The sequence below is a fragment of the Ranitomeya variabilis genome, chromosome 3, assembly GCF_051348905.1.
Source record: "Ranitomeya variabilis isolate aRanVar5 chromosome 3, aRanVar5.hap1, whole genome shotgun sequence".
In the NCBI taxonomy this organism is placed as follows: domain Eukaryota; kingdom Metazoa; phylum Chordata; class Amphibia; order Anura; family Dendrobatidae; genus Ranitomeya; species Ranitomeya variabilis.
This window is the reverse complement of record NC_135234.1, coordinates 706,140,328-706,168,290: the sequence shown is the minus strand read 5'-3', so window position 1 is coordinate 706,168,290 and position 27,963 is coordinate 706,140,328. Positions and strand designations below refer to the sequence as shown.

Sequence of the window (27,963 nt, the reverse complement as noted above, 5' to 3'; positions counted from 1 at the left end):
CCTCATAATAAACAGTCTGCAGCTTTACAAACTTTTTTTTCCAAATAGTCCCAAACAGTATAGCAGGGTTAAAGCTTGTGGATCGAGGGGCGCCCAGAGGGTGCCCAGATATTTCTGCATGCACAGTCATACAGGGATTACTGTTGGTCACTGAATAGGACCACCAACTGGACTCATGATTACAATCGTATTAAATGAAAATAAAAATGTACGTTTTAATGAAACTGTTTACACAAAAATGTATATCAGTCTTTTTAACTCCTCCTGCTCTATAGCACCCTGCCTGCTGGTCAGGTGACATTTTCACAATGAAAGGTTCCCTTTAAATTGACCCTTAAAGGGAACCTGTCACCCCTCACCCCAGTTGTTTCAAACTGAAAGCCACCTTGTGCAGCAGTAATGCTGCATTCTGACAAGGTGGCTCTTTTAGTTCTGGGTGCTGTAACTAGAGAAATAATCCGTTTTATAATTTGTCAGAAATACCTTGTCTTCAGTCAAGGAGGCAGGCGTCCCCCCCCCCCCCCCCCCCCCCGCTTCAGACGCCGCACAGACGTCACTCAAGTCTTCTTGGCGGCGCCGCCTCCTCAGCGCTGTTTTGAAAATCGCCTGTGCGGCTGCCCTGCTTGTGAATCCCAGCCCCGCAATGTGAATAAGTCATAAGTCACTGCGGGGCTGGGATTCACAAGCAGGGCGGCCGCACAGGCGCAGTCACCGAGACTGCATATGAGGGAAGACGGGCAGCGCTCACTGCGCCTGCACCAGGCAGGAAAAAAGAGCGCAGGCGCCGGCTATTTTCAAAACAGCGCTGAGGAGGCGGTGCCGCCAAGAAGTTTTGAGTGACGTCTGTGCGGCGTCTGAAGCAGGGGGGAAAGGTCGGCCTCCTTGACTGAAGACAAGGTATTCCTGACAAATTAAATAACAGATTATTTCTCTAGTTACAGCACCCAGAACTAAAAGAGCCACCTTGTCAGAATGCAGCATTACTGCTGCACAAGGTGGCTCTTTTAGTTTGAAACGATTGGGGGGGGGGGGGGGGGGGGTGGCAAGTTCCCTTTAATGCTACTACAGCCTATATTCCCTTCTTTATATATGTAATAATTATCTAGTAATCTTTTTTTCCGCTCTTCCCCACCAACCCACTGGTGATATTGTAAGAGATTTCACACATATCTATACTGCTGTCATCTGTTGCTGCCGAGCAGGTCTCATTGCTCTTACTAGGAGCTGCTCTTCAGTACCTGGCAGTGGCAGCTACACTCGGAATGCATTGACGCTTTGCAGCTCCATTCAGTGTTTGGGTTTTTCTCCTGTCAGCCATGTGTTGTAATCGCAGCTTAGCAGTGGGATTCTGGGTGTCAAACATCCATCAGTCTGATTTAATTACTTTTAACTTTGCTTTTCTTCTTCCTTCTGTGAAAGAGCATTGAATGAAATGTGGAAATGTCAGAATTTGCTCCGACATCATGTGAAGGATTTGTTGGACTTGATGAAACAGCCCAAAGTAAGTGTGTCTTTGTTTCTATCAGGAGAGATACTTTGTAAATGCTTCATGTAAATTGATAGCCGCCTTACCAGTGCATCAGTACAGAGCCAGCTGTTAGTCGGTGCCGGGACATTGTTACAGCCGCCACACACTAGAAGAAGTTGATTTCTGTGAGTCTGGAAGTGTCAAATTGGTTTCCTGATTGGGCCAAAAAAACCAGGAATCTGAGGCTCATCATTTTTGGGAGGTGAGGCCCATCGGTAATCACTAAAGGTGGGAGCTATCAATGAGTAAATGATACTGTCCTGGGGCATCTATGCGAGTGTTCATTATCACTGGAAGAGGAGGAGGAAAAATAGGAGATGGTATCCTCTCCTTCACAATCGAAGGCAAGGAAGACTTAGGACTCCTCAGCTGAATGTAGTCTTTGGGAAGAGCTGTTAAAATGAAGATAATTATTGCATAAATTGGCCAATTCATGTGTGCCTAGCAGCCATCGAGAAAGCGACCACCTTTGCTTTGAACCTAACCAAATATGATAGCTGTCCTGGAGTGCTCAGTCAGAAAACATGTGTATACAAATATCAAAGACAGACCGTCACTTCCAAACAGAAAAACAGGTGTGAACAGGTGCAAGCTAAAAGTGGCCACCTCCATATGTAACTAAGAAATTGAAGCTGCAATTTTTAATTTATAGTATGCAAACATGGAATATATTGAAAGTGGAATTGCATTGCTTTTCTAGAAAAAAAGCTAAAATGAAGATAAGGCGACCTTCTTTTCTGGGAACCTAACCTAATGATACTTCTCCTTGGCTGATAGTTTACAATTATATCGGTTGGTAGGTTTTATCGAGCTGTGATTAAAACCTGTTCACACCTGTGTTGTAACACTGAGCACTTTTTTTTTATACATTTCATGCGTTTTTAGACTGTCTACTTTTATTCAATCTATTAGTTGGCTTTTGTTCACAAAGTTATGTAAATAGTGGCAATTGTGTTGTGCAAATTCATAATTTAGGCCTCGTTGTGCCCTTTGAGCATGATGAAAAATAGGTCTAAAAAACACATAAATGCGAAACTTCTAAGGCCCGCCGTGCTAGTGAAGCCAGAATCCATGTAGTCCTGTATCATAGTAAACCAGAGCCACTGGTTGCAGGTAGTTCCCTCACTGGGAGGTGATGTCGTTTTTCTTTACATCAATATGAATCAATAGTCCATACTTTAGTACTAATGAAAACCAATGTACTTTCTTGGCTTTACACTATAATCTCCGGTGTTGACTTCATGGGTTTATAAAATGTAACTTAATTAAAGATTTTATAATTTTATCTTTCAGTCGGAGTCTGGAAGTAAAGCAATTTTTTCCAAAGTCATGGTCATTACACGTAAGTCCTCGTGTGAAATGTGATAGTTAAACATCTTTTTATTGCTTCTTGTCTTTCATACAAAGCCTCGATTGACATTCTACAATGTCTACTAATGAGAATGTATGTGATCTATTAGTAATGGGTGATGTACAGCTAGAAGCTAGTCCTTACAGCCCCCATACACATTAGGGTAGGTGTTGGCTGACTTAGGGTACCGTTACACTAAACGATTTACCAACGATCACGACCAGCGATATGACCTGGCCGTGATCGTTGGTAAGTCGTTGTGTGGTCGCTGGAGAGCTGTCACACAGACAGCTCTCCAGCGACCAACGATGCCGAAGTCCCCGGGTAACCAGGGTAAGCATCGGGTTACTAAGCGCAGGGCCACGCTTAGTAACCCGATGTTTACCCTGGTTACCATCGTAAATATATATATATATATATATATATATATATATATATATATATATATGAATATATATATATATGATGTGTGTGTGTGTATATATATATATATATATATATATATATATATATATATATATATATATACTGTATTTTCTGGCGTATAAGACTACTTTTTAACCCCTGAAAATCTTCTTAAAAGTCGGGGGTCGTCTTATACGCCGGGTGCCGTCTTGTACGCCGAGTGCAGACACCAATGTGTATATGGTTGGTGGGGGGAGTGGTCCCGATGATGAAGAGGGGGCGTCTCACAGGAAAGTGTGAGTGGAGTATCCCCCCTTACCTCATTGTAGCTGCAGCATGGGGTCTCTGTGCTGGGGAGAGGCGGCAGCTGCTGCTCCTCTTTGTGCCGCATGGGTGCTGTGCTGTGGGGCGGTGGCCGCCGCCGCTCCCCAGCACCCCACACTGCAGCTACAATGAGGTAATGGGGGATACTCCACTCACACTTTCCTGTGAGATTCCCCCTCTTCGTCATCAGGATCACTCCCCCCCCCAAAAGGCACATTAGTCACCGGCCCTATAAGACGACATACGGCGTATAAGAAGACCCCCGACTTTTAAGAAGATTTTATATTTTAACTGGAAAAGTTGGGGGGTCGTCTTATACGCCCAGTCGTCTTATATGCCGGAAAATACGGTATATATATATATATATATATATTAAAAAAAACCGTACATACTCACATTCCGGTGTCACGTCCCTCGCCGTCTGCTTCCCGCACTGACTGAGTGCCAGCCGTAAAGTAAAAGCAGAGCGCAGCGGTGACGTCACCGCTGTGCTCTGCTTTACGGCCGGCACTCAGTCAGTGCGGGAAGCAGATGGCGAGGGACGTGACACCGGAATGTGAGTATGTACTGTTCGGTTTTTTTTTACATTTACGATGGTAACCAGGGTAAACATCGGGTTACTAAGCGCGGCCCTGCGCTTAGTAACCCGATGTTTACTCTGGTTACAAGCGAACACATCGCTGGATCGGTGTCACACACACACCGATCCAGCGATGACATCGGGAGATCCAGCGACGAAATAAAGTTCCAAACGATCTGCTACGACGTACGATTCTCAGCGGGGTCCCTGATCGCTGCTGCGTGTCAGACACAGCGATATCGTATGGATATCGCTGGAACGTCACGGATCGTGCCGTCGTAGCGACCAAAGTGCCACTGTGAGACGGTACCTTTACATAGTCCGTCAGACAGCGGTTGCTCTTGACTTCCCCATACACAGATACTAGGCACAGCCAAGTGCTGCTCTATTATCTTAAGACTCTTGTGGTAGAGCCATATCCTCCCGCTGACTAAATGTATCAGAATTTCAATAGCTGGATCCATCTTTCAACCTCATCTGTCGGTGGAGAGTTGTGTGGGTTCCATAGACAAACTGAAGATTCGGGCGACTTTCATCTGTGAATAGCATAGTGACAGGTGACTTGATTTTACATTGTTTTTCATTTGTTCTTTCATCATAGGAAACTTGCCCGATCCTGGTAAAGGTCAAGACTTTTTAAAGAAATTTACACAAGTTTTAGAGGAAGATGAAAAGATTAGGGGGCAACTAGAGAAGATTGTGAGCCCAACCTGTTCATGCAAGCAGGCGGAAGTTTGTGTGGTGAGAATCAGCCTTTAAAATACTTTCTTACCAGCTGCTAGTCTTCTAAGTTATTCTTTTGCTCTTCCAGAATTAATGTCGCCACATTGTACATTGTAAAATCACTACAATAACCTGTTGTATATATTATTTATTTTCAGAGCATCATTGATTTTGTGTTTCTGTACATAAGAATGGGTTTACTCACAAAATACAAATATAAATTATGGTCAAGAAACTAACAATTATAGACTGGTACAGAAAGCAGAGGGCCCTTCCCCTGCGGGCGTACAGTCTGCAGGGTAATGGGGAAGGATACAGTAGGTTGGGGGAGGTTGTGGCATCTCCTGTGGTGGGGAGATGGGGTATTGCAGGCTGCAAGCTTTCTTGAAGAGAAAGTTCCGAGTGTGGTAGAATCTGACGTGTTGGAACACAGAACTCCAGAGGATGGAGGATACTCGGGAGAAGTTTTTTTAGGCAATTGGGTGAGCAATGTATAAGTGTGGCGGAGGGAATAAGGTCTTGGGAGGACCTGAGATTATATGTTGGAAGATATTGCGGGATTAGTTCAGATATATACGATGGAGTTGGATATGGAGTTATATATGGATGGATTTGTTGGGGGAATTGGGAGTCAATGAATGGATTGGCTGAGGGGAGAAGCGCAGGAGTAGTGAGGAGAAAGATGGATTGGTCGGACAGCGGGTAGACTGGAGAGTGGCGTAAGTGTTAGCTGGGAGGACATTGTAGTAGTCAAGGTGGAAGATGATGAGGGCATGCGCTAACATCTTAGTAAATTGAGGATTGTGGAAAGGAAGGATTCTGGAAATATTTTTGAGTTTGAGGTGGCAAGAACTGGGATATGCAGTCTGAAGGATAGGGCAGAGTCGAGGGTTACTCCGAGGCAGCGAAGTTCAGGTACAGGGGAAAGCGTAATGTCATTTATTGTGATAGATAAGATAGATTGAGTAGGTGGGTTAGGCAAGATGATGAGTTCAGTTTTATCTATATTGAGATTTAGGAAGCAAGAAGAGAAGGGTATGGCTGGTAGACACTCAGGGATTCTGGACAGCCAGAGGTGTTATCTAGGCTAGAGATCTGAGTGTCATCATCAGCGTCTAAATGTTACTGGAAACCATGGGACTTTCAGTTGCACCAGGCCAAAGGTATAGATCATGAATAGTAAGGGTCCCAGGACAGAGCCTGAAGGGACACCAACAGAGAGGGCAGGGTGAGCATGTAGTATGCTAGTGGAAGATGCTAAATGTGCAGTTAGAAGCCTATCCAGGAGAGCACAAGATCTTTGACGCCAAGGAAAGAGAGGATCTGTAGTAGGAACAAGTGGTTGAGTGTGTCGAAGGCAGAGGACAGGTCTAGAAGGAGGAGTATAGAGAATTGTCTGTTACCTTTGGCAGTGAGTAATTTGTTAGTAATTTTGTTTAGGGTAGTTTCGGTGAAAGGGGATGGAAGCCAGATTGTAGGTTGCCAAAGAGTGAGTTAGGGTATGTGCACACGTTCAGGATTTCTTGCAGAAATTTCCTGAAGAAAACCGGAAATTTTCTGCAAGAAATCCGCATTTTTTTTTTTGCGTTTTTTTTCCGTTTTTTTCGCGTTTTTTTAGCATTCTGCAAGCGTAATTAGCTTGCAGAATGCTAAAGTTTTCCAAGCGATCTGTAGCATCGCTTGGAAAACTGACTGACAAGTTGGTCACACTTGTCAAACATACTGTTTGACAAGTGTGACCAACTTTTTACTATAGATGCAGCTTATGCAGCATCTATAGTAAAAGATAGAATGTTTAAAAATAATAAAAAAAATAAAAAAATGGTTATACTCACCCAGACATCTCCTCACCGGTGTCCGTTCGTCTTCCTATAGCTGGTCTGTGCGCACAGGGCCTTCCGTGACGTCACGGTCACGTGAGCGGTCACATGACCGCTCACGACCAATCACAGGACAGTGACGTCATCGGCAAGGTCCTTCGCCGCACATCAGCTACAGGAACCGAACGGCAGCGTGCAGTGGAGGCGGGAACACTGCGCGGGACATCGAGGGTGAGTATAGGACTATTTTTTATTTTATTTCTTATTTTTTGACCACTTATATGGTGCCCAGTGCGTGGAGGAGAGTCTCCTCTCCTCCACCCTGGGTACCAACCGCACATAATCTGCTTACTTCCCGCATGGTGTGCACAGCCCCGTGCGGGAAGTAAGCAGATCAATGGACTCCTAGGTGTGCGGAATCCCTGCAATTCCGCATTTTTAATGAACATGTTGCTTTTTTTTCCGCTATGCGATTTTTTCGCGGAAAAAAATCGCAACATTTGCACAAAAAATGCGGAATACCTTGTAAATAATAGGAGGCATATGTTAGCGGTTTTTTTCGCGTTTTTATCACGTTTTTATAGCGAAAAAACGCGAAAAAAACGCTAAAAATCCTGAACGTGTGCACATGGCCTTAGATGAAAGTTGGGAGGAAAGTTCAGCGTGGACATGCTGTTGGGGGAGTTTGGAGGCAAATGGGAGCAGCAATTTGGGACGATAGCTGGACGTAGAGGTTGGGTCGAGGGATGTTTTTTTTTTTTTTTTTTCAGGATGAGTGATATATTTTAAAGCAGAAGGGAAGATACCAGAAGATAACAATAGGTTGAAGAGATGTCTTAGGGCCAGGATAAGTGTGGTGGTGAGGTTGGGAAGAAGGTGAGATGGGGTTAAGTGCACAAGTAGTGAGGTGCAATATGGAGAGAAGATGAGTAAGCTCTCCTTCAGTGATGTCGGGGAGGAAGATAATGGGGGCAGGGCATTGGTCTGTTATATGTAGGGGTTGTGGTTGAGCAGTAAAGACTTCCCTTGATTGGTCAATCTTATTTTTGCAATGTGTGGCAAATTCTTCTGCAGAGAGATGTGGGAGGTCACAGTGGAGGGCAGAAGTGGGAGAAGTGTGGCATAACTGTTTCGGGTTGTGGGATAAGGAAGATATGGGGTATGTGAAGTAGTCCACTTTAGCTGAGGTGAAGGTTGACTTGTTTAAATACGGTGAAGTCGTCTAGCTCAGGGGTGTCAAACTGCATTCCTCGAGGGCCGCAACCAGGTCATGTTTTCAGGATTTCCTTGCACAGGTGATAATTTAACCACCTGCACAGATAATGATTCCTGCACCTTGTGCAATGCTAAGGAAAACTTGAAAACACGCATGGTTTGAGGCCCTCGAGGAATGCAGTTTGACACCCCTGGTCTAGCTAGTGCATTTTCTTCCAGCGCTGCTCCACAACCCTGGACACTTGCCCAATCGTTTTATCGAGGCTGTTGTGCCAGAGTTATCTATTGGTTTATCGCACTCTGCCATGCATGAGAGGGCCAACAAAGTCAATGGCTAATGTGAGTGTGGCATTGCAGAAAACGGTGGTGTTGTCTTTGTCGTGGAGTGAAGATATGGAGGACAGCTTTAGAATAGAGTGAGGGAGTATGTGAATGTCCAGGTGTGCGAGGTTTCTTCTGTGTGGGGTGTGCTAGTTGCCAGACATTGGTGGCAGGCGAGGAGGACTGGGATCTGAAAGTGAATAGGTAGTGGTTAGATAAGGAGAAAAGGTAGGTTAGGATAAGGTCTAGTGTATGTCCTTCCGTGTGGGTGGCTGTGGAGTGCCACTGAGTAAGGCTAACGAACGAAGCAAGCGGCGTCCTCGCATCTGTGTTCTTCATTTTTGTTTTTTTTCTGATTAGTCATTATTTATTTTTTACACTTGATATATTTATTTTTCTTTAATCTGTCTGGAACAAACTAAAATCACAAGATCGGTGTCCACAGCAATCCTCCGTGAGCAGCTCAGAGATTATCTAATTTTACCACCCACTAACTGTTAGATCGCTGTTAGCAATGATCTGATCACTGAGGAATGCTGAGGACACAGATCATATCCTCCCATTTTGCACAACTTCTTTTTCAGGCAGGTGCTGTCCGTAAACTGCCTGAAAAAAAAAAAAGCTTAATAAATGTTAAAGAATGAAATGTTAAATATATGACCTCTATGAGATGGATATAACTACGTCATAACATTCCACATCATTCCACCCCCCCATTCTTTTTGTCTTAGTGTCTGTGCTTGTTTGTGAAAGTTTACTCTTTATTTACTTAAAAATGTTTTATTACTATAGTATAATATAACCTATAAATGATAGTGAAAAATCTAAAATGCGTAATTATTTTTTATTCTTCTGTAAAATTTGAAAAATTTTCAATAAAATTTTTTTTTTTAATTAAAAAAATGAAATCTGCACTGCAGTGTAAAATTGTCTTGCTGTGAACATGTTCAGTCTTCAGAGCTTCTTTTGACCACGTTTATAAAGACACAAAGCAGCTAAAAACTGTGAAAGTCCAATATAAAGCAAAGAGTCGCTTGGCTCAATCAGAGTGCATGGAATACAATTTATAAGACACACTAAATCTGATTTCATTCTCTAGTCCAGATTTTTGCCTCATCATTCCATGTAATAGGAGTTTTTCTGCCTATTTGTTGAATATGTTTCAAGCAGACTGTAAGTCACACTCCTTATAATTTGATAAAGAAATATGTAATATAAAGGGCTAAGCTAATTCTTCTCTACATTTTCTTTAAAAATAAAAGCGTGACATTACTAAGAAACTAGGCAATCCGAAACAACCAACAAATCCTTTTCTGGAAATGATGAAGTTTCTGCTTGAACGGATAGCACCCGTACACATTGACACAGAGTCAATAAGGTAAGAAGCTGTGTGTTATGTCATCTGTATAAAGAAAGGATGTGTGCACAGGGGCTGCTCAGGTGCAGGAACTGTGGCTGCTCAGGTGCAGGAACTGTGGCTGCTCAGGTGCAGGAATTGTATCCATTTTCTCCTTAAAAAATGTAAAACCTGCATGCCAGGCATTTTTTCTTTGTAAGATCATCTTTCTCCCCTCCCTTTTTTCCAATTGTCACAACTTTTTTTTTTCAACTTTTCATTTTTGCCTGACGAATTTTGAGTGACACCATTCATTTAAACATACAAATGGAAAACTGGTAAAATAAATAAATCAAGGTTCTGTGAAATTGTTAACAAAAAACAAATTTTTGGGGAATTTCAATTTGTTAAAAATTACTTGGAGACCATGATTTTTCAGGGGAGTAGAATTTATGGTAAAACCAACCTTGTTTTTCTAATAGAAGTTATGAAAAAAATGTCAGGGTTTTGGAAACAATGACAAAACTACTAAGCTGCTTTAGGAAATGACCGCAGGCCTTTTCCTTATTGGTTTTCTAAAATATTTGTAGGAAATACTCAGCTGTCAGGATAAAGACTTTGTGTGCACTTACTTTTATACTGGTTTCCGAGGGCTTAAAAAGAATTCCCTTACTCGATCCCCTTTAGGCTGTGTGCACACTTCTTTTAGATGATGGTGAACCCCCTCTGAGCTTTCCAAGAGCGAGCATTTTTCCGTTATCTTGGGTTGTCTTTTCTTTCAATGGCATTTTTCAGTCAATTTGTTTTTTTCTATTCGACAATGAAGAAACTGTTTATGAAGTAAAAACGCTCAGAAAGACCCACCCGGCATCTTTGGAGCATTCCCATTGTCTTGTATTGTAAAGTATAGAGTCTTTTCTTTGAATGGAACAGTCAGTTCTTTACTTCTCTTAACCGCTTAGCATCTTTGGAAACCTGAAGCAGTTAAACGGATCTCAAAGGCCTTGAAAATATGATCGCGAAGTCCTCTTTACATAAAAATACATTTGTTCAATCTTTTGAGCTTTTTCAGGCACAATCTGCCTGAATAAGACATCGTGTGCACATACCCTTAGGTCATAGGTGGGGTATGTCTGAGATGCCCACGCCTTTTACGTGCTTATGAAGCACCAATGCATTGTCATATTCATAAATTACATTTCAATTAATCAATTAATTTACAAAAAGTTTTAATAAAAAGAAAATTTCCATTTTTTTATTAAATTGAACTCCATAAAATTATACAGTGAAAAGCATATCCGGTATCACTGAACTCTTAATCACACACACAGCGAAGCTGCTTTGTAATTTTTGGCAAACAGGGGTGTTTATCTTGTACTTTGTTTTTTTGTTTATGTGTGTGTGTGTATGTGTATATATATATATATATCTATATATCTATATCTATATATCTATATATATATATATATCTATCTATCTATCTATCTATCTATCTATCTATCTATCTATCTATCTATCTATCTATATATATATATCTATCTTCCCTCTCACCCCACCCCCACTGAGGGTGGTCTTTTTTGTCCTTTCTCATTCTCGACTCCTCTAAGGAGTTTGAGGGTTCTACGCAGGATCTTGGATGTTCCCAGCATTGTGCTTTTCTGGACAGAGTGTTCAGGTGTTGCTCCTGGGATCTGTTGTAGCCATTTTTTACCAACTTAGGGGTCACTGCTCCAAGTGCTCCGATCACCACTGGAATCACTGCTGCCTTCACCTTCCACATCTTCTCCAGTTCTCCTTTGAGGCCCTGGTATTCAGCTTCTCATATTCCTTCTTTCTGATGTTGCTGTCACTTGGCACTGCCACATGTATTATCAAAGCTGTATTCTGATCCTTGTCTACTATCACAATGTCTGGTTGGTTAGCCAACACCTGCTTATCCGTCTGGATCTTGAAGTCCCACAGGATTTTAGCACTTCCATTCTCCACCACTTTCTCTGGGGTCTCCCACCTTGACTTAGTGGGACTTAGCCCATATGCTGTGCAAATGTTTCTGTATACGATAATATATATGTATATATGTGTATATATATACAGTGGTGTTCAAAAGTCTTGCATAGGATAAATTGATTTTTCAAGTTTTAAATGTTTTCTGTCGAATATCTTCGATGCTAATGACATATTATATATGGTTTTGTTCAGAGTACAATTTTGCATTCTCTCCCTGTAATATTTTTAGCTTTTGAAGCAGTTTTGCCTGAAATTATTGCAACAATATGGGAATTGAAAGCACAACTAAATACTGTACAGCTTCAGATCCAAAATTAGCCAATCATAGATGAGGTTCTTGTGACCAATCATAACCTGGATATGGCAGTCAATCAACATTGCATTACATTGCATCACATCTGCTGCTTTGTTTGTTTGTTTTAGCTGTTGGTCTATCTAGTGAATCATACAATAGAGTTTTATGATGGGAGCCTTCAGATTTTTGTCAGCGGAGGATTGTGGGCATTAAAATATTTAAAATGGAGGAAGGAGGAGTGGGAAAAAGTGCTATTTAGTGATGAAAGCACTTTTTGCATTTTAGGAAATGATGGCAAGTCTTATGTGAGAAGGTTCCCACATGAAGAGTACAAGCCAGAGTGTTTGAGCTTCTCTGTGAAACATCCGATGAAAGCAATGGTCTGGGGCTGTATGGCAGCCAATGGTGTTGGAAGGCTTCATATTGTGGAGGGTATGGTTAATGCAAAAAAATACATAGACATCCTTAATAAGAAAATGCTGCCTTCTGCTCAACACCTGTTTTCAGGGGATTATACCTTCTAGGATGATAATGCTCCTTGTCACAGAGCTAAGACAGTAACGGAATGGAAAAAAAAGAACAAGGTGGCTACTATTGACTGGCCAGCTCAGTCCCCGGACCTCAATCCAATTGAAAATTTGTGGCACAAGGTATCATTAGAGATATCTAGAAAACAGCCAAGGACCAAGAGTAAGTTGATTGAGGCTCTGATACAGGCCTGGAACCACATCATCACTCGTGAACATCTGCAGAAGCTTGTTCACTCAATGCCACAGAGATGCAAGCTGGTGCTCAAGAGCAAAGGCTGGCCAATAAAGTATTAGAAGCTAAAGATGCACTCTAAAGGCCCTTTTCAGGACTCTGAATTAAATAAAAAATAATAAATCTTAAAAAGTTAAATTTAAGTCTGTGTGAACTTGCATTGGAAGTTAATGAACTTAGAAACCTGTTCACCATTCAACACACTGTACTGGTGTAGGTATGGTTATTGTTGTGAATTCCGTTCTCGAGCTCCCTCCTGTGGTCATGAATGGTACTTCTGCGAGTTCTGTCCGTGGACTCCCTCTGGTGGCTGTGAGTGGAACTGCTGGTTCTGAGGTTGCTTCCTCAGCTGCCCTCGTTTGCGGCTAGGCTGACTTCTCTATTTAACTCCACTCAGATCGTTACTTCATGCCAGCTGTCAATGTATCGGTACTGGTTCAGATCTCTCTCGGATCTTTCTGATGACGTGTCTACTCCAGCAGAAGCTAAGTCCCTGCTAGTTCATTTGTTGTTCATTTTGTACTGAATTTATTTATTAGTACTTGCTAAGTTCTAGTCCAGCTTGCTAACATATTGCCTTGCTAGCTGGAAGCTCTGGGGTGCAGAGTGGCACCTCCGCACCGAGTCGGTGCGGGGGTCTTTTTGCGCACACTGCGTGGCTTTTTGTAGTTTTTTTGTGCTGACCGCATAGATCCCTTTCCTATCCTCAGTCTATTTAAGTCTGGCCTCCTTTGCTGAAACCTGTTTCATTCCTGTGTTTGTGACTTTTCTCTTAACTCACAGTCAATGTTTGTGGGGGGCTGCCTTTTCCTTTGGGGGATTTCTCTGAGGCAAGGTAAGGCTTATTTTCTATCTTTAGGGGTAGTTAGCTCTTAGGCTGTGAAGAGGCGTCTAGGGAGAGTTGGGTACGCTCCACGGCTATTTCTAGTGTGTGCGATAGGATTAGAGTTTACGGTCAGCAGAGATCCCACTCCCCAGAGCTTGTCCTGTCGTCTAGTTTAACCATCAGGTCATTCCAGGTGCTCCTAACCACCAGGTCATAACGGTTTATGCTGTAAAAAAAATTATCAAAAATGCGCATACCATAACAATTTATACACTTGGGACATTCAAAAATGAGTATGGCATACAATGAGGGATTACAAAAACATTTATGTTTCACTGTAGAGAAGCAGAAGTATGAAACATATAGTTTTCTTCACGCCTATGCAGGACTTTTGACCACCATTGTACACTGCTGTTCCAAAGTTTAGGGTTACTTAGAAATTTACTTATTTTTGAAAGAAAAGCAGTTTTTTTGAATGAAGCTAACAATACATGATTCAGAAATACGCTCTATACATTGTTAATGTGGTAAATGACTATTCTAGCTGCAAACGTCTGGTTTGTAATGCAATATCTTCATAGGTGTATAGAGGCCCATCTCCAACAACCATCACTCCAGTGTTCTTATGGTACTTTGTGTTTCCTAACTGTGTAAGAAGGCTGATAAGTTAGAATACCCTTGAAAACTCTTGTGCAAGAATGTTAGCACAGCTGAAAACAGTTTGGCTGATTAGAGAACCTATAAATCTGACCTTCCTTTGAGCTAGTTGAGTATCTGGAGCATTACATTTGTTGGTTCCATTAAAGTCTCAAAATGGCCAGGAAAAAAGAACTTTCACGTGAAACTCGTCAGTCTATTCTTGTTCTTAGAAATGAAGGCTATTCCATGCAAGAAATTGCCAAGAAGCTGAAGATTTCCTACAATTGTGTGTACTACTCCCTTCAGAGGAGAGCACAAACAGGCTCTAACCACAGTGGAAAGAGAAATGGGAGCAACAAGACAAGTACATTAGAGTCTGTAGGGTGAGAAATCGACGCCTCACAGGTCCTCAACTGGCAGCTTCATTAAATAGCAGAACGCCAGTGTCAACGTCTACAGTGAAGAGGCGACTCCGGGATGCTGGCCTTCAGGGCAGAGTGGCAAAGAAAAAGCCATATCTGAGACTGACTAATAAAAGGAAAATATTAATATTGGCAAAAGAACACAGACATTGGATAGAGGAAGATTGGAAAAACGTGTTATGGACAGACAAATCCAAGTTTGAGGTGTTTGGATCACACAGAAGAACATTTGTGAGACGCAGAACAACTGAAAAGATGCTGGAAGAGTGCCTGATGCCATCTGTAGAGCATGGTGGAGGTAATGTGATGGTCTGGGGTTGCTTTGGTGCTGGTAAAGTAGGAGATTTGTACAAGGTAAAATGAATTTTGAATAAGGAAGGCTATCACTCCATTTTGCAACGCCATGCCATACCCTGTGGACAGCGCTTGATTGGAGCTAATTTCATCCTACAACAGGACAATGACCCAAAGCACACCTCCAAATTATGCAAGAACTATTTAGGGAAGAAGCAGGCAGCCGGTATTCGATCTGTAATGGAGCGGCCAGCGCAGTCACCAGATCTCAACCCCATTGAGCTGTTGTGGGAGCAGCTTGACCGTATGGTAAGCCATCAAGCCAAACCAACTTGTGGGAGGGGCTTCTGGAGGCATGGGGTGAAATTTCTCCAGATTACCTCAGCAAATTAACTGCTGCAATGCCAAAGGTCTGCAATGCTGGAATTGCTGCAAAGGGAGCATTCTTTGACAAAAGCAAAGTATGAAGGAGAAAATTATTTCAAATAAAAATATTTTTTTCGAACCTTGTCTATGTCTGGACTAGTTTTCAATTCATTTGGCAACTCATTTGATTAATTAAAGTATGAGTTTTCATGAAAAACACAAAATTGTCTGGGTGACCCTTGGAACCGTTGTGTGTGTGTGTGTGTGTGTGTGTATATATGTATTTATTACATACAGTCATGGCCAAAAGTATTGACACCCCTGCAATTCTGTCAGATAATACTCAGTTTCTTCCTGAAAATGATTGCATTCACAAATTCTTTGGTATTATCTTCATTTAATTTGTCTTAAATGAAAAAACACAAAAGAGAATGAAGCAAAGAGCAAAACATTGATCATTTCACACAACTCCAAAAATGGGCCAGACAAAAGTATTGGCACCCTCAGCCTAATACCTGGTTGCACAACCTTTAGCCAAAATAGCTGCGACCAACCGCTTCCGGTAACCATCAATGAGTTTTTTACAATGCTTTGCTGGAATTTTAGACCATTCTTCTTTGGCAAACTGCTCCAGGTCCCTGATATTTGAAGAGTCCCTTCTCCAAACTGCCATTTTTAGATTTCTCCACAGGTGTTCTATGGGATTCAGGTCTGGACTCATTGCTGGCCACCTTAGAAGTCTCCAGTGCTTTCTCTCAAACCATTTTCTAGTGCTTTTTGAAGTGTGTTTTGGGTCATTGTCCTGCTGGAAGACCTATGACCTCTGAGGGAGACCCATCTTTCTCACACTGGGCCCTACATTATGCTGCAAAATTTGTTGGTAGTCTTCAGACTTCATAATGCCACGCACATGGTCAAGCAGTCCAGTGCCAGAGGCAGCAAAGCAACCCCAAAACATCAGGGAACCTCTGCCTTGTTTGACTGTAGGGACCATGTTCTTTTCTTTGAATGCCTCTTTTTTTCTCCTGTAAACTCTATGTTGATGCCTTTGCTCAAAAAGCTCTACTTTTGTCTCATCTGACCAGAGAACATTCTTCCAAAATGTTTTAGGCTTTTTCAGGTAAGTTTTGGCAAACTCCAGCCTGGCTTTTTTATGTCTCGGGGTAAGAAGTGGGGTCTTCCTGGGTTTCCTACCATACAGTCCCTTTTAATTCAGACACCGACGGATAGTAAGGGTTGACACTGTTGTACCCTCGGACTGCATGGTAGCTTGAACTTGTTTGGATGTTAGTCGAGGTTCTTTATCCAACATCCGCACAATCTTGCGTTGAAATCTCTTGTCAATTTTTCTTTTCCGTCCACATCTAGGGAGGGTAGCCACAGTGCCATGGGCTTTAAACTTCTTGATGACACTGCGCACGGTAGACACAAGAAAATTCAGGTCTTTGGAGATGGACTTGTAGCCTTGAGATTGCTCATGCTTCCTCACAATTTGGTTTCTCAAGTCCTCAGACAGTTCTTTGGTCTTCTTTCTTTTCTCCATGCTCAATGTGGTACACACAAGGACATAGGACAGAGGTTGAGTCAACTTTAATCCATGTCAACTGGTTGCAAGTGTGATTTAGTTATTGCCAACACCTGTTAGGTGCCACAGGTAAGTTACAGGTGCTGTTAATTACACAAATTAGAGAAGGATCACATGATTTTTCGAACAGTGCCAATACTTTTGTCCACCCCCTTTTTTATGTTTGGTGTGGAATTATATCCAATTTGGCTTTAGAACAATTCTTTTTGTGTTTTTTTTTTTTCATTTAAGACAAATTAAATGAAGATAATAATACCAGAGAATTTGTGTTTGCAATCATTTTAAGGAAGAAACTGAGTATTATCTGACAGAATTGCAGGGGTGTGAATACTTTTGGCCATGACTGTATATATACACACATACATATACATACATATATACACACACAGTACAGAGCAAAAGTTTGGACACACCTTCTCATTTAAGGATTTTTCTGTATTTTCAGGACTAAGAAAATTTTACTTTCACTCTAAAGGCATCAAAACTATGAATTAACACATGTGGAATTATATACTTAATAAAAAAGTGTGAAACAACAAGAGAATGCCAAGAGTGTGCAAAGCAGTCATCAAAGCAAAAGGTGGCTACATTGAAGAACCTAGCATATAAGACATAATTTCATTTGTTTCACAGTTTTTTAAGTATATAATTCCCCATGTGTTAATTGTTAATTCATAGTTTTGATGCCTTCAGTGTGAATGTACAATTTTCATAGTCATGCAAATGCAGAAAAATCTTTAAATGAGAAGGAGTGTCCAAACTTTTGGTCTGTACTGTATATATTTTATTCCTCTACAGCCCCAAGTAGCTATTTAAATTTGAAAATAAAGCAATTCTTCGAGGGCTCCCTCATCAATTTTACCACACTGTGAACAGCATAAAAGAAAAGAAAAATTACAGAATTGTTTTTTTGTTCATTCTGCCTCCGAAAAATCAGAATAGAAAGTGATCAAAAAACGTGTCTGAAAATGGTACCAATAAAAAATGTCAACTTGTCCCGCAAGAATCAAGTCCTCATATAACTGTCAGCAGAAATATGGAAAAATTACAGCTCTCAAAATAGGGAGATGCCAAAGCTTTTTTTTATTATAAAAAAGCATCTTGTACTGTGTGACAGCAGCCAAAGATAAAAAAAACTATATTAATCTGGTATCACTGTAATTTCACCAATCCGAAGAACAATGCCGTCACTTAATCTGCACGAAAAACTGCATAAAATTATAAAGACCATTATTGACCTACTGTTGATTATTTTATTCTGCCTCCCAAAGATAGCAGTAAGGTGTGGCTCACACTTATTGTGCTGAACGCTTACATCGGGGTTTCCGTGTAAATCTCTGAAATACATGTTTCAGACGAAGCCCCGGAGAAAGATTCTCTGAGGCAAGTGGAGGCGCTGTGGAATGCCATCTGGCCTATGATCCGTGTATGTCCGTCTTTTTAGGCATGCATAAAAGCACAGTCAACCAGTTTTAGGCTGTGCGCATACGTTCAGGAATTTTTGCGTTAAAAACGAATACATTAAGCCTCCTATTATTAGAATGCAATCCACAATTTTTGTGCACATGTTGCGTTTTTTTTCCGCTGCGGAATCGCATTCTAGAAAAAAGCGCAGCATGTGCATTCTTCTCCGCGATTCCGCACACATAGGAATGCATTGATCCGCTTACTTTCCGCATGGGGCTATGCCCACCATGCGGGAAGTAAGCAGATCAAGTGCGGTTGCTACCAAGGGTGGAGGAGAGGAGACTCCCCTCCAGGCCCTGGGAACCATATAATTGTAAAAAAAAGAATAAAAAATCGTGATATTCTCACCTTCCGGCGTCCCCCGCAGCGTTTTTGATACTCGCGATGCTCCCGTTGCCAATAATGCCTTGCGGCAATGACCCGTGATGACGTAGCGGTCTTGCGAGACCACTACATCATCAGTGGAAGCATCGTGAACGCTGCCGGGGACACCGGAAGGTGACAATATCACAAATTGTTATTTTTTTATTATTTTTAACATCATATCTTTTTACTATTGATGCTGCATAGGCATTATCAATAGTAAAAAGTTGGTCACACTTGTCAAACACTATGTTTGACAAGTTGGACCAACCTGTCAATCAGTTTTCCAAGCGATGCTACAGATCGCTTGGAAAATGATAGCATTCTGCAAGCTAATTACGCTTGTAAAATGCTATTGTTTAGTGGGAAAATGCATGCCAATTCCGCATGTTTTTTTCCCACGGCAGGGAGTTCCGGAATTACCGCGGAAATTTCCACGGCAATTCCGGACTTGTGCACATAGCCTAACACTTCTGAAAAGGACACCACTGAACATAGGTCAGACGGACTCAAAAGTAACTCTGCTTCTCATTATAGTGAACGGGTCCCTTGGGAGTTTAATCTGAATCACGTCAGTCGGAGATTTAGTTGTAAACCCTGTTATAAGTGCTCAGTGTAGAGCGCAGGATAAATGTGATCCAAAATGTTACGTAAAATGTTCCCAGTAAAAGCTTCAGCTCAGTCCACAAAAAAAGCAAGTCTCCTCTCAGATCAATCATCTATTATCGAAAATATAAAGGGCTTCCACGTAACTAGTAGCACAAAGGCTCTAGAAAAGCAAAATGGTTCCTCACCCCCCAAAAGAAATCCAGCGAATGCTACGCTCCTAAATCCAAATGCCCCTCTCACTTCTCAGCCGCACAGTGGGCCTAAACCACATTTAGCACCTACATGTTTGGCATTTCTGTAGTGATGAGAGCCCCCTTAATTTATGGGGTCCATGTCTCCAGAAGCACGGGCTGGCGTATGAGCACTACAGCATAAGGGCACTACAATGGCTGCTTGTTTCTGAAAAATACCCATGTAGTCAAAATCATCCCTGTAAATAAATTCCCAGAGGGGTTTAATTCCCAAAAATTGTCACTTCAGGGGGATTCTGCTCTTCTATTACATAGGGGCTCTGTACATGGAGTCCCAAACTAGCCCATGAAAATTGTTCTCCAAGTGTCCAATAGTGCTCTGTCCCTCCCGAGTAGTGCTGTGAGGCTAAGCAGTACTGTACATTTATATATGGGGTATTTCCACAATCAGTAGAAATTGTGTGACAAGTTTTGGTGCCATTTTTACGCATTTCGTCATGTGAAAATGTTAAATCTGGGGCTGAAACAAAATTTTCGTGGTAAAAATGTATTATTTTTTTCTTCTCTGCCAAATGGTATAAAAATTTGTTACACGCTCCTAGTGTCAATATGATCATTGCACCCCTAGATTAATTCAGTGAGAGGTGTAGTTTTTAAAATAGGGTCACTTTTTTTATTTGGGGGTGGGGGGTGGGCGGCGTTCTGCAGTTTTAGCACCTCAGGGGCTCTCCCAGTGGATCATGGCACCTGCAAACCATAACCGTGAAATCTGCACTATACAGTATATGGCTCTCCCTCCCTTCTGAGCTTTGCACTGTGCCTGAAAAGTAGTTCCCGATTACAAACTGTGAGGTCCATTTTTTTCCCATTAGCTCTTACAAAAGTATTACATTTGTGGCTAAAACCACATTTTAGCTGTAAAACTGTAATTATCCTTTCTTCATGATCTTTATGGTCTAAAATTCTGTAAGGCACATGTGGTGTGATCACTGTACCCCTAGATGAGTGAGCCCATTTTACAAACTACACTCCCCAATGAATTCATCTAGGGGTACAGTGATCATATTCAGGGTGCCATGTGACGCTGTTCTGTCACTTCAGGGGTGTTCTGCCAATGTTACATGGCACCCTCAAACCATTCCAGCAAAATATGACCTCCAATTTTCAGAGTCTCGGAGTCACTGGGATATGTTGAAGTGTTCCAGAGTTATGACCTCATATAGTGACTCTTGGCAGAGTTGTAAATTTTGGCCTGGTCAGGAAGGTGAAGGCATGCTCGGGGGTTTAAGACTGAAACCATTTTGAATTTTATTTATTTTTTTATACATCAAAGTAGCTATTTGGTGGTTTGATTAGAATGTAGATGAAAGATTATCAGCATGATTGCATCCAAGTTGATTGACTATAGACATTCATGTAACTATATAGAGCAGTCCTAGCATTTTCACTTTTGAAACTGCATTGGCACAGGAGTTCATTACCCCAGCTGTATATGCCCTTAGCTCTTAGTAATATACACTCATTTGTTTGAATGTTTTCTTTACAAGTTCCCTCATTAAACTGGTGAACAAGTCCATAGATGGCACAGTGGACGATGAAGAGGAAGGTGTGTCGACAGATCAAGCAATCAGGGCAGGCCTAGAATTACTTAAGGTAAATGAGTTTTAAATAACTTTTATTATAATTTAGCAATCTTAATTGTTTATAGTTGCTGGATAGTGATGAGCGAATATACTCGTTACTTGAGATTTCCAGAGCACGCTCCGGTGACCTCCCAAGTTTTTTAGTGCTCGGAGATTGTTTCCTCACCTCAGCTGAATGATTTACATCTCTTTGCCAGCTTGATTACATGTGGGGATTCCCTAGCAACCAGGCAATCCCCACATGTACTTATGCTGGCTAACAGATGTAAATCATTCAGCTGCGGCGATGAAAACTAAATCTCCGAGCACTAAAAAATACTCGGAGGTCACCCGAGCGTACTCGGGAAGCACAAGCATTTTAGTAGATTGACGGTTGAGGAAAGGATGGATTCTGGAGATATTTTTGAGCTGGAGACGACAGGAGGTGGAAAGAGCTTGGATGTGCAGTTTGAAGGACAGGGCAGAGCCAAGGGTTACTCCGAGGCAGCGGACTTCCGGTACGGGGAAAGCGTGATGTCGTTAATTGCGATAGATAGGTCAGGTAAGGAAGGTCTTCACTCTCAGCGTGAAACTCGAAAACCCTGTGCTTTGTGACTAATTCAGACTTGTTCTCCTTGGTTGAACGAGCCATTTCAATGTAGAAAAGGAAATGCAAGCAAAGCATAATTATAAAAGGAATCTGCCTTCTATATGGGCATATTTGTCATTGAGATTTCAATAAAATGACACCTTGATATCTGCAATCAGATGTCCTATTTCAGAGAGAAAACAAGATTTTTGGTTGCTTACCGTAAAATCTGTTTCTTGGGGCCTCCATTGGGGGACACAGGAACCATGGGTGTATGCTGCTGCCACTAGGAGGCTGACACTATACAAATAAAAAAGTTAGCTCATCCTCTGCAGTGTACACCCACCGACTGGCATTATACTCTTCAGTTAGTGAGAAAGCAGTAAGGAGATAAATAACAAGGTTGAAAAACCATAACCACAAACTTGAGAACTGTAAACGTGATGACAGTCAAACCTGAGAACAATCGTAGAACATAGAACAACAGAAACTGATATATAAAGAAAGTAGCGGGCACCACAAAGCATAAGTGAGTCAGGGATCAACCATATGCATATGAGAAAAACTATCAAGAAAAACTAAGAAAAAGGATATGCATAACACTGGGATCGACCATCAAAGGATAACTTTATTCATACAAAAAGGCACATCAAAACAAGACATACATTTAAAAGCATTTAAAAATGGAAAAAAACAGCACATGGCTAGTAAGCTACATGCAACCCCCCAGACAGTTGGAGACAAATATCATTTTAGCAGTGAACAATATGACAAATATTTAGGGAAGGTGCGTGCATATGAATTGAAACACGTACACTAATATATACTCATATACCACCAGCGTATACCATACAGACATCAAACAGTATTGAGGACAAAGGTATAATATATACAAAATTTAGGCTCAGAGTATGCCCCCTCATGCACCCTAAAAATTCCAATGAAAGCAAAACAATATATAAGATGTTAACCAGAAAACTGGGGGTAGGATAACCATATATTAAATCAAGATATAGCACCCAGAAACAATAGCCAAGTTATAAAGGAATATACCACCTGAAGACCAGGAGCGAGGCAGATAGTAAACTCCAAAGGAGCCCAAAGTGCAAAGATGCCAAGTAGAGATGAGGTAGTTCAAATATAAAGTGCTAGTACTGGGGAGAACTTGAGCCCACAACAGAAACTGAGAAACATTGGGAGGGAGCTGTGTCCCCCAATGGAGGCTCCAAGAAGCAGATTTTACGGTAAGCAACCAAAAATCCTGTTTTCTTTATTGCCTCTCATTGGGGGACACAGGAACCATGGGACGTCCCAAAGCAGTCCCAAGGGCGGGAAAAACTGACTTCCTTCAGGTCAGAGGACTCACCACTGCCGCCTGCAAGATCCTTCTGCCTAGGCTGGAGTCCGCCGATGCGTAGGTATGGACCTTGTAAAATTTGGCGAACGTGTGGATGGAAGACCAGGTTGCCGCTTTGCAAAGCTGTAGGGCGTAAGCCCTGTGGTGCACCGCCCAGGAGGTTCCGACTGCCCGGGTAGAGTGAGCCTTGATCCCAGGAGGGGGCACTCTGTTCTTGACCCTGTAAGCCTCCAGAATTGCCGTTCTGATCCAGCGAGCAATAGTCGCCTTAGAAGCCGGTTGGCCTCTACGCGTGCCATCAGGAATGACGGAAAGAGAATCCGTCTTCCGGAAAGTGGACGTTCTATCCAGGTAGATTCTCACTGCCCTGACGAGGTCCAGCTTGTTCAACGATCGCTCCAGGGGATGAGTCGGAGCTGGACAAAAGAAAGGCAGAACGATGTCCTTGTTGAGGTGGAAGGTGGAAACCACCTTAGGAAGAAAAGAAGGCGGAGACCTGAGGACCACCTTGTCCTGGTGGATGACCAAGAACGGAGGACGGCAAGACAGGGCCGCCAACTCGGAAACGCGGCGGATAGAAGTGATGGCCACAAGAAAGGCCACCTTCCAAGATAGAACTGACAGGGGAATCTCCCTGAGAGGCTCAAAGGGGGAAACCCTCAGAACGTCCAGTACCAGGTTTAAATCCCATGAATCCACAGGGGCCCTGTACGGAGGGACAGCGTGGGCTACTCCTTGAAGGAAGGTCTTAACCTGTGGTCGGGAAGCTAAAGTCTTCTGAAAAAGGATGGAAAGCGCAGAGACCTGGCCCTTCAGGGAACTAAGCCAGGCCTGAATCCAGTCCTGCCTGAAGGAAGGCCAAAATGGAAGGCAGGACATAGGTGAAACGCGGTTGGACTCGCACCAACGGAAGTAAGCCTTCCAGGTACGATAGTAGATCCTGGAAGACGAAGGCTTCCGAGCCTGAATCATGGTGTGAATCACCCGGTCCGAAAAGCCGGACGCTCTTAGAACTGCGGTCTCAACAGCCACGCCGTTAAACTGAGTGACCGGGATTTCGGGTGGCAGATCGGACCCTGAGACAGCAGGTCGGGCCTGTCTGGAAGGCGCCAGGGAGCGTCTGCGAGAAGATTGACGAGCTCCGCGAACCAAGCTCTCCTGGGCCAATCCGGGGCGATCAGAATGACCGGCACCCCTTCCGCTTTGATCTTCAACAGTTTGGGAAGTTATGGAAGGGGTGGGAACAGGTAGGGCAGCACGAACTGTGACCAAGGAATGGCCAGAGCGTCGAAGCCCACTGCGAGAGGATCGCGAGACCTGGAGATGAACTGCGGAACCTTCCTGTTCATTCGAGACTCCGTGAGATCCACGTTCCGGAGTCCCCCATCGAAGACAAATCTGATGGAAGACCTCCGGATGCAAGGACCATTCCCCTGCCGCGAGGCCATCACGGCTGAGAAAGTCGGCGGCCCAATTGTCCATGCCGGGAATATGCACCGCAGATATCACCGGAACCGTTGCCTCTGCCCAGAGGAGGATCTTGGATGCCAAGGCCAAGGAGCTCCGAGTCCCCCCTTGATGGTTGACATATGCCACCGCAGTGGCATTGTCTGTCTGGATTCGGATTGGAAGGCACCTGAGAATCCTTTCCCTGTGACGAAGGGACAGAAAAATGGCCCGGATCTCGAGGACATTGATCGGCAAGATTGCCTCCTGCACCGACCAGCGGCCCTGTACAGTCAGGTGGCGAAACACCGCACCCCAGCCGAGCAGACTGGCGTCCGTCGTCACCACCTGCCAGTGAACCGGAAAGAAGGACCTACCCTGGGAGACGAGAGCCACCAGTTGAGAGACCGTTTGACCCGGGGAGAGAGTTGGATCGGGCAGTCCAGGGAGAAGACAGACCTGTTCCACTGAGTCAGAATGGCTTGCTGAAGAGGTCGCGAGTGAAATTGGGCGAAGGGAATCGCTTCCAATGTCGCTACCATCCTCCCCAAAACCTTCATGGCCGATCGGAAGGAGGGAGACCGAGGGCCCTGGAGCACGCGTATGTCCCGACGAAGGATGGATCTCTTGTCTTCAGGAAGAAAGACCTTGGTCTGACGAGTGTCGAAGAGCATGCCCAGAAAGATGATGCGCTGAGAAGTAATAAGGCAGGACCAGCCACCCGAAACGGGCTAGGGTGTCGAGAACGATGGACAGGCTTTCGTGGGCCTGAGAAAAGGACGGAGCCTTGATGAGGATGTCGTCGAGGCATGGAAACAGAACCAGGCCTCTGACCCTCAAGATGGCCATCAGCGCCGCCATGATCTTCGTGAAAACTCTTGGGGCGGTTGCAAGACCGAACGGCAGGGCGACGAACTGAAAATGTTCGTGAAGCATTGCAAAGCACAGGTAATGGTGATGTCCCGGGAATATCGGAACATGGAGGTAGGCGTCCTGAATATCTATGGAACACAGAAATTCCTGAGCCTCCATAGAAGCAATTACTGAACGAAGGGATTCCATCCTGAAGTGCTTTAGACGAACTCTCTTGTTCAGCAATTTGAGATCCAGAATGGGACGCACCTTGCCGTCTTTTTTCGGTACAACAAAAAGGTTTGAATAGAAACCTGTGAACCGTACTTTTTCTGGGACGGGAACAATTACCCCGGCTTTGAGGAGAGAAGTGATGGCTGCGAAGAAACCCGGAACTAGAGCGGGATCTCTTGGAGGTCGGGATTCGAAAAAACGATCCCGGGGTTGTGAAACGAACTCTATCTTGTATCCCGAGGATACAACTTCCCTGACCCATGCGTCCTCTACTGAGGAGATCCAGACGTCCCTGAAGAAGAGGAGACGGCCGCCCAACCTGGGAGGTGGGCTGTCGACTAGCCGAGAGTCAGGCCGAGGTGGTTCTTCCGGTCCTGGACCTGGAGGATCTACCCTGGGAGTAGCGAGGACGCCAGGAAGGAGTGGGCCTAAAGGATACCTCTTCTCTTGACGTGCCTGTGGCCTCTGTTGCTGCTGGGAGAAGGAGTTTGATGCCGCGAAGCGACAAAAAGGCCGAAAAGACCAAAATTGACGTCTTGGAGGAGGGCGACGAAGCTTGGCCTGGGGAAGAAGGGAGCTTGTGCCCCCTGTAGCATCCTTAATGATTTGGTCCAGCTTAGAACCAAAGAGACGAAACCCCTGAAAAGGCAGGCTAGTAAGGGACTTTTTAGAAGACAAATCCGCCTGCCAGGCCTTAAGCCAAACGGTCCGGCGGATGGCAACCGCGTTGCTGGACGCCTGAGCCGCACAAGACCCGGCATCCAGGGAGGCGGAGACCAGATATTCACCCGCGAGAGAAATCTGATTGGCAAGTTCCGCCAGCTGTCCGGAAGGAACCCCGTCCAGAATGCCCTGACGGAGCTGTTTGGCCCATTTGGATATGGATTTTGAAACCCAAGTGGAAGCAAAGGCCGGGCAAAGACTAGCTGAGGCCGCTTCAAAGGCTGACTTCGCGAAAGATTCTATGACTCTATCGTTAGAATCCTTCAGAGATGCTCCGCCGGACAGTGGGAGGACCGTGTTGGTGGACAGTCTGGAAACTGGAGGATCCACCGAAGGAGAAGCAGTCCAATTGGCGGTGAGCTCCGGAGAAAAGGGATATAAAACGCCAAGTCGCTTTCCTCTCTGAAAGAGTCTGGTCGGGTTCTCTCTTTCTCTGGTCATAATCTCCTCGAATTCCGGGTGAGGAGCGAAAAACTTAAAAGGTGGTTTAGCCCGTCTAAACGAAACCGCCTGATCTGCGGGTTCCGTAGAGGACTCCTTGATGCCACAGGTTAGATTTATCGCTCCAATAAGATTCTGAACCATATCCCTCATGGTAGCGATTTGGTTCGAATCCAGCTCCGAAACATCCTCCGAAGGAGCATCAGAGAACGCCTCGCCTGACTCAGGGGAGGAGGATCGGGAGGACGCCGACCGCAGAGGAGGACCGAGTGGCGAGATGGAGCGAGAAGAGGACTCAGACCGGCGTTACTGTCTGGACCTTTTGCGGCTAGCCATGGAGGGCTCGGACGGAGCATCCTGCGACCCACTGGCTACTGCGGGGGGTCTGCAGGGGTAACCGATCCAGCACGGACACCAAAGTTTCAGACACCCGAGTTAGATCGGCCACCGATTGTGACAGAGAGGAAGCCCCGCCTGGGATGGGGGTATCACACTCGGGCGGATCGGCCGGGGGATCCTGGGCGGTGGGAGCAATCGGGTTGCTGCAGGCCTGACCTGCGGGAAGTTTGCTGTTACAGGACGAACATGCAAAGTACTTGACTGAGGTAGAAGAGGAAGAAGTAGGAGGACAAGAGTGGCCCCCTTTAGAGTTAGACATTTTGGAGAGGTCCCTGAAGAAAATGCCAGCAGGTTAGGGGACAGTGGAGCAGAGGGGGGTGTCAGTCTGCAGTGCAGAGCTACTCACGGCAGACGAAAAACACGGATACCAGGATGCTGCAGGCCTGGAGGAAGATGCTGTGGATCTCCGGCGCAGATGGCGTGCTGTGTCCCCAGAAAAGAGCGCTCTGCGGAGTTCTCCGGCGAAGGTGCGTGGCACGATGCAGAAAACTCGTTCCCTGAGTGTCCAGCAGCGGCGTGGAGGAAGGGGCGGAGCCAGCCGAGATGGCGCCGGTGGGTGGGGAATGCAGGGCACAGTTTGTCGGGCGGGAGAAAGCCCGCCCGAAGAAAAAAAGGAAGTGGGCGGAGCACGGCACTGGAAGTAGGCCCCGGGAAAAGCCGGGGCCTAAATTAGAAGCCGGTGACCGCCGAAGTGGTGGTAAACAGCGGTGCGGCGCTATTAACGGTGCGGGCGCCGCCCGGCTGATAGGCGCGGCAGCCGCCGCATGGAAAGGGGAGCGCCGGTGCCGGCGCCAGAAGTAGGCCCCTGGAAGAGCCCGAGCCTATATTAGAAGCCGGCAGCCGCTGGAGGGGATCGAGGCCGCGAGTCACC

General features: G+C 44.3%; 1 protein-coding gene across 3 annotated transcripts in view; it reads left to right on the top strand.

Annotated features, from left to right (window-relative positions):
- The window catches only part of PDS5B (PDS5 cohesin associated factor B), a 234,946-nt gene that overhangs the window by 135,718 nt on the left and 71,265 nt on the right, over positions 1-27,963 (top strand). For all 3 annotated transcript variants that reach the window (XR_013224069.1, XM_077298241.1, XM_077298242.1), the window contains exons 14-18: positions 1,420-1,501; positions 2,822-2,870; positions 4,790-4,929; positions 9,530-9,645; positions 20,977-21,082. Coding sequence is in view for 2 of the 3 variants with exons in the window: in XM_077298241.1 (XP_077154356.1) it covers positions 1,420-1,501; positions 2,822-2,870; positions 4,790-4,929; positions 9,530-9,645; positions 20,977-21,082 (493 nt within the window). In the remaining variant the exon portion in view is untranslated. The remainder of the gene's footprint in view (positions 1-1,419; positions 1,502-2,821; positions 2,871-4,789; positions 4,930-9,529; positions 9,646-20,976; positions 21,083-27,963) is intronic.